The 11,687-nt window shown below is 53.9% G+C and overlaps 1 protein-coding gene and 1 pseudogene across 1 annotated transcript; both read left to right on the top strand.

Annotated features, from left to right (window-relative positions):
- The first annotated feature begins 5,887 nt into the window (after window positions 1-5,887).
- LOC119336098 (F-box protein PP2-A13-like) lies at window positions 5,888-8,354 on the top strand. The gene is made up of 3 exons (XM_037608127.1): window positions 5,888-6,534; window positions 6,923-7,041; window positions 7,635-8,354. Exons 1-3 carry the CDS (start codon window positions 6,199-6,201, stop codon window positions 8,080-8,082), a joined length of 903 nt encoding a protein of 300 aa, XP_037464024.1. The 5' UTR covers window positions 5,888-6,198; the 3' UTR covers window positions 8,083-8,354.
- Window positions 8,355-9,344: 990 nt separating this feature from the next.
- LOC119336089 lies at window positions 9,345-11,299 on the top strand (annotated as a pseudogene).
- The last annotated feature ends 388 nt before the right edge of the window (window positions 11,300-11,687 follow it).

The raw sequence follows: 11,687 nt of genomic DNA, 5'->3' as shown, positions 1-11,687 counted from the left end.
CTCGGCGAGGCGGTGGGTCGTCATTTTGGCGCTGCGGCGCCTCGGTGCGGCAGCCGGCATCATTCTGCGCGACAGCCGCGTCGAGGAGCTGCTGAACTCGCTCCATCATTATGCGGCGCTCTTCGCCTTCGAAGTTGTCGAGCTCGTCTGCCGCCGCCTGGGCGGCATGGATATTCTCTGCGGGCGTGGCATACACAGGGCGATCAACCCTGAAGAGGTTGGCGATTGCCGCGCCGCGCTGTCATACCGCGCCTAGGCGGCTAGGCCCGGTTGGAGCCGGCGAGCCGCCTATGGCGCGATCCATCTCGCGTTGATAAGCTTCTGACAAGCGCCTCATGCTTGCCAGCTTCTTCGCGCCCTCGACGAGCTGAAGGCGGAGCGCCTCCAGCGTCTCGGCGTCGGCGTCTTCCGGAATCGGCGCTGCAAGGTCTCGCAGGGCCGCGTCAAGTGGGTCGTGCGCTCCTTCGCCGGAGCGCTCGCCATGGTCGAGGACGAGGACCTCAGTGACGGTGCTTCCGCCGCTCCCCGCGTAAGAGAGCGGCTCGTCGTAGACCACCACGTTGGTGGGGAACGCGTCGAGCGATGCGGTATCGGAGTCGACCAGCATCGGGTCGGTGGATCCTATGGACTCCAGGTCCGCGGCAGGCTCGCCGGCGACATGGAGTTGGTCGAGGAGGCCCGCGAGGAGGCTCTTGGGGCCACTCGTGCCTGCGTCGGACGCAGGCTCATCGGAGAGGCGAACCTCGCCGATAAGATCGGCGAGGCAGCTGGCCGCACAGGCGATCTCAGCGCCGTGCAGCGCGTCGGCACAGACACCATTCGGCGTGCCGGGCTGGCTGTGCTCGCCGGGGAGGAACAGGGTTCCCGTCCAGAGCAGATCTCCGGACGACGGTGCACCTTGCCCCACGGTGGGCGCCAAATGTCGGGGGTTGGATACAACATATTCCAAAGGATGGCTTATCATGGTGGGAGCGAGTAGAACGTCACCGGTGCCTGGAAGCGGGATGAGGCGAAGACATGCACGCCGATGGAACTTACCCAGCTTCAGGGCTCTCCTAGGAGATAACACCCCTACTGCTGCTCTGCGGGGTCTCCGCGTGATCACTAAGGCAAAGTGACTACAATGGTGCTCCTGAGCTGTTTCGGGAGGCAGGAGAGGGCAAGGCTAGCTCTCTCCTCCTTGTGTTATCTGGTCTATCTCTATCTAGGTCCGAACCCTTTGCATGGGTGCCCCGGGGGGTTTATATAGGCCTACCCCCCGGGGGTACAATAGTCATCCAGCTGGGCGCGGGTCCCAGTCGTCTGTCTCTCAGGCCGCCGTCCTCCCCGCCGGCTTCTGGGGCCGCCGAATGGCGGGTCCCGCGGACAGGCTTGATACTGTAGCGGCACTCCTGATGACGCAGGCTCGGTCATTGGGTCGTGGCAACAGTGCCGCCATCTATCGGGCGATCACTATCGCCATTCCCCATCCTATCTGGTTAATGGCTCGTGGGGCCCTGGGGAGGAGTCGGCCGACTCCAGGGAGGCCGACTCCCACAGGTCCGTCTTCGGGGCGCTCAGGCCGCCTTCGGCCCACCCACTGACAGGCGGCCCCGTCGCCTTCGGGTTGTACAGGCTGGCGTCGTGGGCACCGTGTGCTGCACACTGTGGCTGAGGTCAGGGCAGGCATGGCAAAAGTGTCGCGCCTCGCCGGAGATCTTCCAGCGATACGGCTCACTGTAGCCATGCCGGCCCTTCATAAGCAGGGGGGAACGGCCACGCCGTGATCGTACCCCGCATCGTACTTCGAGATGAGGGAGGAGTCATGGGCCGACTCTCCATAGTCGGCCTCTCTGGAGGTCGCCAGCTCGGAGTCGGCTTATCTCGGAGTTGCCGTCTGGGACTCGGCTTGCCTTGGAGTCGCTCCTGGGACTCGTCTTGAGGGGCGCGGCCTGCCCCGATGTCTTGAAAGGTCCTGGGACTCGGGTTAGCCTACCCGTGGCCCATTACTCCGACACCGCGGCTTAATGCGGAGGAGCTCCTCTTCTTCTCCTTTATACAAATTGGACAATATTCTCGCCAGAGCGGTGGCGGAGTCCGGACCTTTACGATCGCAGCGGGTGGCGTCATCTTCTCCATTGAAGTGCCACATGGGTTTCCCCCGATATTGAAGTGGCTGCACCCCCTGTATTATGCATATTGACATAACTTCTATTATTGTCAGTCCTGATTGGGCCAGTATTTTTATCCTGCCCATCAAATAGAGGACTTCCCTGTCGTCTTCCTCCTGGGGGCTCCGAGGGCGCCAACTTTGGCGTTTCTTTAGCGGGGCATTGGTGAATTCAGGAAGGCCTGGCCAGACTGGGTCCAGAAGGGGAACATCATCTACATAAAACCACTCCGAAGGCCAGCCTTCGGATGCCTTCTTTGGAGTGCCGAAGAGGTATCCGGCCTGGGCAACGCGCCATATTTTGACTCCGCCCACTTGATATATAGATCCCTCCTGATTGCGAGGGATGAGGCAGAATAGCCTCTTCCATAACTCGAAATGAGCTTCGCAGCCCAGAAATAGCTCACAGAGGGCAACGTAACCTGCGATGTGCAGTATGGAGGCAGGGGTGAAGTTATGCAGGTGGAGGCCGTAGAACTCCAGGAGCCCGCAGAGGAATGGGTGGATTGGAAACCCAAGTCCTCTCAGCAAATATGGGACAAGCCATATCCGCTCCCCCCTAGATGGGTTAGGAAAGTTTTCCGCTTGCTCCCCGCCGTTATAGGTGGCTAGTCCGGCTCGGACGAGGACCATATATGCAGGTGGAAGAAACCCTTGGGTCTGCAACTCTACTAAATGGCTATGGGGGACAGAACACTTTTTCCAATCACCCGGCGCAGAGCTACAGGAGCAAGAAGAGGAGCTGCGGCGACCGGCCATGATGGAATGGTTTTCCGGACGCGCTCTGTTGGATGCTTGCTTGGGGGGAGATGGTGAGATTTGGATCTGAGGATCCCCATCTCTTCAAATAGACGGTTCACTTACAGGGTTATGGTGGCAAATGTAAAAATGCCCCGGCTCCTCGTATTCACTCGACACATGGAGATAGCCGTTATTGAAGCACAAAAGCCGAGGAGTACGACATTAATGGGAAGCCGGACACTGTTCGCTATGACAGGTACTCTGGTTTTGGAGAAGAACCCACCTTGCAATGCCAAAGACAATCTGCGCGCCGGACTCATCGTCATTGAAGCATGGTTCAGGGTCTACTGAGGGAGTCCTGGATTAGGGGGTATCCGAACAACTGGACTATATACTTTGGCCGGACTATTGGACTATGAAGACACAAGATCGAAGACTTAGTCCCGTGTCCGGATGGGACTCTCCATTGTGTGGAAGGGAAGCTTGGCGATTCGCATATTAGATCTCCTTCTTTGTAACCGACTCTGTGTAACCCTAACCTCCTCCGGTGTCTATATAAACCGGAGGGTTTAGTCCGTAGGACAAGAACAATCAGAATCATAGGCTAGCTCCTAGGGTTTAGCCTCTACGATCTCGTGGTAGATCAACTCTTGTAATACTCATATCATCAAGATCAATCAAGCAGGAAGTAGGGTATTACCTCCATCGAGAGGGCACGAACCTGGGTAAAACATCGTGTCCCCTGGCTCCTGTTACCATTAGCCTTAGACGCACAGTTCGGGACCCCCTACCCGAGATCCGCCAGTTTTGACACCGACAGCGGCATCCGGCGGAGGGAGAGGTCAACACGGGCGTCGACTGGTACGGGGTCAACGGCTACCGGAGGAGGACGCCACGGGCACTCGCGCGGAAGTGCGACAAACCTCGAATCGGCAGTGCCTCGACGTCGAGGGGGGCCTCCTGGAGCCAGGCCGAGTCGTCGGCAACGAAAGTGAGCGCGCCGAGTCGGAACTCGCGGCCCATGATCAAACTGCCGCCGGAAACCATGTTGATGAAGACTGAAGAAAATGCAACCTCGCCAGAAGTCGTTAAGACGCTTTGCCCCACGGTGGGCGCCAACTGTCGTGGTACTAAGACTGACAGTAAGAGTAGGGGTTACATATGAGGAGGCAAGGCCCTAGCTACGGTGAGGTTGTACGCAAGTGTTTACGAGTTCAGGCCCCTCTCGGAGGAGGTAAAAGCCCTACGTCTCGGTGCCCGGGGGCGGTCGACTGAATTATAGTATGCGTGTGTGTTACAGGGGGTGCGAACCCTTGTGCCGGAGGAAGGGGGTGGCTTATATAGAGTGCCCCAGGACCCAGCCATCCCCCGTTACAGAGAGTTTAATGTACATAAAGAGAGGGCATTACTAATAATGCCAGCTATAAAGTGCTATTAATGCTTTTGAAGACTACGGAGTGAATGCTTGACCGTTGCTGTTCTGTGCGACTCCTGGTCTTCAGTAGGTCGAGTGGTTTCTTGTATGGTCGAGTGATATCGGGAAGGAGGGGTACCCGAGTGATATGACTGGTCGAGTGGATTGCACTCGACGTCTTCAATTGGTATTCTCTACTATCTCTGGGGTGCCCTTACTTCTAGGATAGTGACCTTAGGTAGGGTGTATAGGTCAGGCTTGTGAGCCTACCCTAGGTCTATATCCTCCTCATCGATCGATCATGATAACCCGAAAGACGAGACGAAGCGTCGGACCCGTGCTTATCCCGCGATCAAGGTGTTTAGGTGCTCATCGGCGACCGGGGCATGGTGGTGGAAATACGAAATTTCGGACCAAATAGTAGTGTGTGCATTAACACCCCCCACTTCCGCCTCACAAATATAAGATATTCTAATTTTTTTGAATCAGTCATGTATAGTCACGTTTTAGTGTGTTTGTTCGTTCATTTCAGTCTGTATTTAGTTTATATTAAAATATCCAAAACATCTCATATTTGTGAACGGAGAAAGTAGTTATGATCCACTGACACACAGATCATGCTGACTTATAGCGATAATGAGTTTGCCTTCCTCTGTTTTAGCCTCCTATTTTTTGGGGCAATTCTTCGTTCTACACAGTTTTGACGATCAAATTCTTACCGGTCGTGCTGGAGTGTCAATACATTTCGTGAAAGTACCAATAGAAAGCACACTGGGAACAATTTGTCATGATTTCTAACGTTCCTTTCATGCGTAAGTGGATAACCAATTAGCCATGCTCTCTACTGTCAAACGCCCTACAACGCGTCAACCCCGTGACCCACTAATTTAATCTAATTTCATGCGTATATATACGTACCTACTGTACTAATACTAAATTAGAAAACCGGAAAGGAAATTATTCATCGCAAAAAAAAAAAACCAGAAAGGAAATCCGTGTGCGACATGCCGGGCATCGACACTCCCATCTAGTCCCAGTTTAGCTCCGTGCCGTGGCAACGCGGTCTCGCGATTCGCGTGCGTGCGTGCATGCGGTAATTGAGCCGGATTTGGATAAGTATAGATAATCCCGCCAACCTGTCCGTGCGAGCCATGCCATGGAAGTCTCCAGGCGCGACGGGGCTGCTTCGTTCCCTCCAGCTGTACGCCACTCCTGCACCCACCGCACGGGCCCGTACGCATGGACCGCCCTGGTAGCCCACAGCCATCATCAGCCCCGTGCAGCGGACCGCGTCCACGGACGTCCCGTGTTAATGGCGGCAATTAATCCACATCATATCCAACCTGTTTAAACATTAAATCCCGAGTGGGGCGCGATATGGTCCCGACATTTACGAACGTGCCCTTCGAGATATTATCGCTGGCGCGCAGCGTCACCAACAGGTCCATCGAGAGGTAAAAAGCGTAATTACCGAGCACTTTCAGGGGGTAGAAACTAGAAGGAAACTAGAAAGGCAGCGTGAACTGCCCATGAAACCCTATCCACGGCCCATTAACCGCCCCCCTTCCTTCCCCCGGCTCGCCGTCTATTTATTCCCTTCGGCGACGCTTCCTCCGTCCTTCCGGTTCGTTTATTTATTTCCCCCCCTTTCCTTCTCCAACGACGCATTGCTTTTTCCTCAAGCGGGCGAACAAATTCCCAGAGGATTCCATTCGTGCGCGGGCGGGCGTGATCGCGAGCTTCCATTACGGGCGCGGAATCGGGTGCTGGTCGATCGAGGAGCTCCTTCGATTCGGGGATCGGCTTCTGCGCGGGATTCGGTTCCCATCTGCTGCTACAAAGGGTGTGCGGGGCGGGCCTCTGAGGTCGTTGCGACTGGAGGAGGCAAGGAGCCATGGGGGCGGGGGTCTCGAGCTTTTTCTTCGGCGCGGCGGCGGAGGCTGCGCCGGGTGCTGCGGGCCTGGGCGACCTGCCGGAGCTCTGCGCCGCGCAGGTGCTGCTCCGCCTCGACGCGCCGGAGATCTGCCGACTCGCGCGCCTCAACCACGCGTTCCGCGGCGCCGCGGGGGCTGACTTCGTGTGGGAGGCCAAGCTGCCGGAGAACTACCGCCACCTGATCGGGTACGTCGAGGGCGGGGGCGAGGAGGGCAGGCGCCGGCGGAGGCGGGCCGGGACCAAGGAGATCTACGCCAGGCTCTCCAGGCCCGTCTCTTTCGAAGACGGCACCAAGGTCAGATATTCTTCCAGAGGAAATATAGGTCCCTTTCCGTGTGCTTGTCTATGATTTTTTTTTCGTGTGCACCTCAGGGGATTGTCTATAACCAAATAGTGTCGTGCTTGAATCATTGTTCTTTTCCGGGTCTGATGTCTGAATCGTTACAAAGTTAATTAGTGTTAAGGGGGAGAACTCATGTATGTTTTTCTTACCGTAGCAAATAGTATGCACGTTTTGTTTTCTGAAAATACGTCACAAATTGGGGCCTGAATGCCTCATTTATTTTTTCTCTGAAATTTATAACAATTTCAGCACCGAAAACGCCCTTGGTTCCTTTTTATCTACGGCCTAGAACTATTTTTAGTGCTAAATGGCTTATATTTTGTGTGCTTTGTAATTGCAGGAATTTTGGCTAGAGAAGAGCAAAGGTAGGGTTTGTATGGCGCTATCCTCCAAAGCTCTGGTCATAACTGGCATCGATGACAGGAGATATTGGACACACATGCCGACCACAGAATCGAGGTAAAAATCCGATCTCGCACTTACCACAGTATATTCTTTTCAGTTTGTGTTAGAAAGATGTGATGTTTTGAGTTGCAACTTGCAATTAAATGCCGCAACAACATACTTAATGGTGAGATTGAGCTGTTCGTTGTTTGTGGTAGAAGATGGGAAATAGTACACGCCTACTTCTGCATGCTTCTTCCCCTGAGCACAAGAGGCATTTGAGAATTATGCACCTGTCCATTTAAACATGAAAATTTTGTCCGCTGTTCCCAACATACACACTACTATTAGTGGATGATTAGTTTTACATATGCTCATTCGCTTGCTGCTCTGGCAGACACATAAATTCAACATAGGCTAGTGATGATTGCTTTTATCTTATCAGCGCTATCAAAAAGCTAATGTAGACGCAGTCCTTCCAAATGATGGCAGTAGATATATGTACCTACTTTGTGCCTATGGAATATATCAGACTGTGATACCTCAAGCAAATGTTTACATCTGTGCAGTATCTTTCAATGTAATTATATTCTAACACAAATAGGATGCATGATGCCGTGTTCCCGGAATTGTTATCTGACCTATGCATACGCAATATGCTCATGCAGGTTCCAGTCCGTGGCATACCTTCAGCAAATCTGGTGGTTTGAAGTGGTTGGGGAGCTCGATTTCTGCTTCCCTGTGGGAACCTACAGTTTATACTTCAGGGTTCATCTTGGGAAGTTCAGCAAGCGGTTTGGACGCCGTGTTTGCAGCACCGAGCACGTCCACGGCTGGAACAAGAAGCCGGTGCGCTTCCAGCTCTCCACCTCGGACGGCCAGAATGCATTATCTCAATGCTACCTGGATGAGCCCGGGAGCTGGGTTCTGTACCATGCAGGCGATTTTGTTTCCACAAATCCCGGCCAGGCACTGAAGCTGAAGTTCTCGATGGCGCAGATTGACTGCACGCACACGAAAGGTGGCCTGTGCGTCGACTCGGTGCTTGTGTACCCCAAGGGCTTTCAGCAAGAGAAGGTGGTGACCGGCAAGATCTCAGAGATGCGATCGTCGTAGTTGTAGTGGTGGTGCTTGCACTGCTAGAGTTGTAGACAAACGCAGCTTGTAGCCCAATCCTATTATCAAGTTGGGCTCTGGTATGCAACGGATGAAACGTCTGTGTAAAGAACTGTAGTCTCAGGGTCTGTGTGGTCAGCTACGTCCGAGAGTGGTTTGTGTGTCGTCCCCATGGGTAATTTTTTTTCTCTCCCTGGTGCTAAATGAGACTTTGATGCTACGGATGAAACCGGTTGTGTTGAAATGAGATCATAGGTTTTGTTTCCATGTTCCTAGTTTGTGTTCCTTGTCAGAAACTTCTGTTTTCTTGCTGCTGTTATCCTAGTTTCTTTGGTACTACTCTCAATTCTGACTTGATTGTGTTGTTGGACTGGCCATGTTTCTTGGTCCAGTCAGATTTCTGAGCATAACTGCAAAATGCTACTGCTACTAATTGTATGACTGATCTATCTACTTCATGTTGTGCCAGTTCCCATTCTAGGACAGGCAGATTGCAAGTGTACATGATTAAGTAAGTATCGCGTGAAGGCAATAATACATGTCGCTGCCGCTCTATCCGTCTGGAAGGTTTCTCCAACCTTTCCAAAATGAATAAATAAGGTCTCGCCAAATTGGCATACATGGCTTTGTTCCGGTGTCTACACCATATTCAGCTGTCACATGCCCCTTGCAACTTAGAGTTGTTGATTCTCTCTTCTCTCTTTCATCGTCACCCCCACGATCTTCTTCGTTTGTTCACGGTCATCACCACGACCTTTCATTATTTTTTCATACATGAAAAGCATCTTCTTTTCGTATTTTTTTCCCTGAGGAATCAACGGTGGGGGGTCGCTGTCCCGGGTTAGATACGCAGAGGCACTGGTGGAGACGCTAGTTTTCTATCTCATCTCACGGATGCGATCACACACACCAATCTCGCATGGTTGACGTAGCTACTTCTTCTCTCTTTCACCCGATTTCTCCATGGAAACATTTGAATATGGCTTGTGCTTTTCATCAGACCTGTGGCCTGGGACGATGCTGCGCGCATGCGCCCGAGCCGGAGCCGGTGCCTGGGGAAACGGAAGGTATCCCATGACGCGGGTCTCGACTGGCGCATCGGCTTTCGGCGTGCCCAAGGTTTGGTTGGATTCGCTTTGGCGCCCGCCCCATTTTCTAGAGGTAATAGCATCCCAGGTACCCTAACTTGCACAGAATGTGATGATTCAGTCTCAAATTTGCAAAATTTGATTTCACCATACCCTAACTTGCACCTCATGTGATGATTTAGTCCCAGGCCAATCAGAGAACGACAATTGGCAGCCAGGTGGCTGGCCCGGTCAATGCACGCACTTTTGATAAACCCCCCCTGCCTTTTCCCCTAATCAACCCGGCGGGCGAAGGCGACCTGCCGCGGTCGGCCTCGCTGTGCCTGCGGGAGGTGCTCCTCGTGCTGCAGCGCTTCAAGGCCATGGTGGCCGACTGCGCCGCGCGGAGCCGCACGCTGCTGCTGCTGCAGTCGGACGAGATGGACGCCGAGCTGCGGGACCTGCACCACGACCTCGCCACGCTGCTCGACCTCCTGCCCGTCGTCGAGCTCGGCCTCGCCGACGACGTCATGGACCTCCTCGCCCTCGCCTCGCGCCAGTGCCGCCGTTGCGCGTCGGCCGCCGAGCCGGAGCCGGCGCTCAAGACCACCGTGCTGTCGCTGATCGAGGAAATCGAGCGGGAGATCGTGCCCGAGCGGGAGAGGCTGGAGGAGGTCCTGGAGGAGGTTGGCATCAACGACCCGGCCAGCTGCAGCGACGAGATGGAGAGCCTCGAGCGGGACATCGGCGACCGAGCATCGGAGAGATGGACTGCCGCCATGATCGCCCTCGTCGGCCTGCTCCGGTACGCCAAGTGTGTCCTGTTCAGTGCCACGCCCCGGCCTTTTCGGATTCCAAGGCGGACATCGATGTCGAAGATGACGGGGAGTCACCGGCGCCCCCACCGGACCTCCGGTGCCCCATCTCCCTCGATCTAATGCGCGACCCAGTCGTCGCCGCTAGCGGTCAGACCAGCGAGTCGATCGACCGGTGGTTCGGCTCCGGCAAGTCAACGTGCCGTCGTGCCCCAAGACGGGGCAAGTCTTGGCCAATCTGGAGCTGGTGCCCAACAAGTCTCTCAAGAACCTCATCTCCAAGTGGTGCCGGGAGAACGGCGTAGCCATGGAAGTCTGCGAGGCCAGCAAGAGCGAGCAGGCCCAGGCGGTGGCCGCCAACAAGGCGGCGCTCGAGGTGGCGCGCATGACGGCGTCGTTTCTGGTGAAGAAGCTCTCCGTCTCATTCTCCCCTGACGCGGCCAACCGCGTGGTGCACGAGATCCGGCTGCTCTCCAAGTCCGGCTCGGACAACCGCGCGTTCGTCGGAGAGGCCGGAGCCGCGCCGATGCTGGTGCCCTTGCTCTAGTCCGAGGACGCCGGGCTCCAGCTCAACGCCGTGACCGCGCTGCTCAACCTTTCGATCCTCGAGGCCAACAAGAAGCGCATCATGCACGCCGATGGCGCCATCGAGGCAGTGACCCACATCATGAGCTCCGGCACGACGTGGCGCGCCAAGGAGAACGCCGCGACGGCCTTGCTCAGCCTGGCGTCCGTCCATACGTGCCGCCGAGCCTTCCGTCGTGGAAAAGTTAGTCCACCTCGTGCGCACGGGCCCGACGAGCACAAAGAAGGACGCGCTGGCCGCGCTGCTGTCGCTGGCAGGCGAGAGGGAGAACGTCGGGAAGCTGGTGGAAGCTCGTGCGAGAAGCGAGCAACGGCAGCCTGCGGCGTAAGGGAGCAGCAGGAAATAGGTGGCGCAAACGAGATCGGGAGCAGCAAATCCATGCAGCCAACTCTCAAGGTCCTCCTCATCGTGGGGATCCTCAATCTAACGCCGTTCTGTACCTCTGCCTGAAGCTCAACTGAACCTGTAAGTATAGATCTCTGTAGCTAATCTGCTTTTTTGCGGAAAATCACCTGGTTAATTGTTACATGCCCATCGATACAGGATGTTCATGGGAAAATAAAAAAGTTCCAGGAAACTCAGGTTTATATGTAGCTTTTCTGTCTTCCAAGATGTAACCAGGAAATTTAGTAAACCAGGATATTAAGTTCCAAGAAGTTTACTTAATATCCTGGAAGACAGAGATCATGGTTTAAGTTCGGTTCCAGGATGTGGATTTTTGACTAAACTGAATTTAATTGTGAGTAAGATGTCTTTTTCTAACTTATAACCAAGAAGCTGGATATTAAGTAAACCAGGATGTATTTCTGTCTTCTAAGATGTAGTATTTTTTTTTGACATATAAATATGATATTAATAAGTAAACTTTCGTGGAAGGCATCAGCAATATACTCAATATTAAGTTAACCAAGAAGCTGGTCATATTCAGATAGTTTACTTAAACCAAGATCTTTCTCTTCCAAGATAGTATTAAGTAAACCAGGATGTTAATGGTGTAATTTATGTAACCAGGATACTAAGTAAACCAAGAAGCTGCCGTGGTAGGCAGATTTTTATGTACTGTGCTACCCAAATCATTTTTGTACCGTTTGCTTAAGGAAAAATCACGTTTCATGTTTTTAGGTTTCTTATTATATA

Source organism: Triticum dicoccoides, chromosome 1B (assembly GCF_002162155.2).
Source record: "Triticum dicoccoides isolate Atlit2015 ecotype Zavitan chromosome 1B, WEW_v2.0, whole genome shotgun sequence".
NCBI classification, from domain to species: domain Eukaryota; kingdom Viridiplantae; phylum Streptophyta; class Magnoliopsida; order Poales; family Poaceae; genus Triticum; species Triticum dicoccoides.
This window is presented reverse-complemented; position numbering and strand designations above follow the sequence as displayed.

Coding starts and splice junctions, on each gene's coding strand:
- LOC119336098 (XM_037608127.1), top strand. CDS start 6,199: ATGGGGGCGGGGGTCTCGAGCTTTTTCTTCGGCGCGGCGGCGGAGGCT. Junction 6,535..6,922: donor CTTTCGAAGACGGCACCAAG/GTCAGATATTCT, acceptor TTGTAATTGCAG/GAATTTTGGCTAGAGAAGAG. Junction 7,042..7,634: donor ATGCCGACCACAGAATCGAG/GTAAAAATCCGA, acceptor ATGCTCATGCAG/GTTCCAGTCCGTGGCATACC.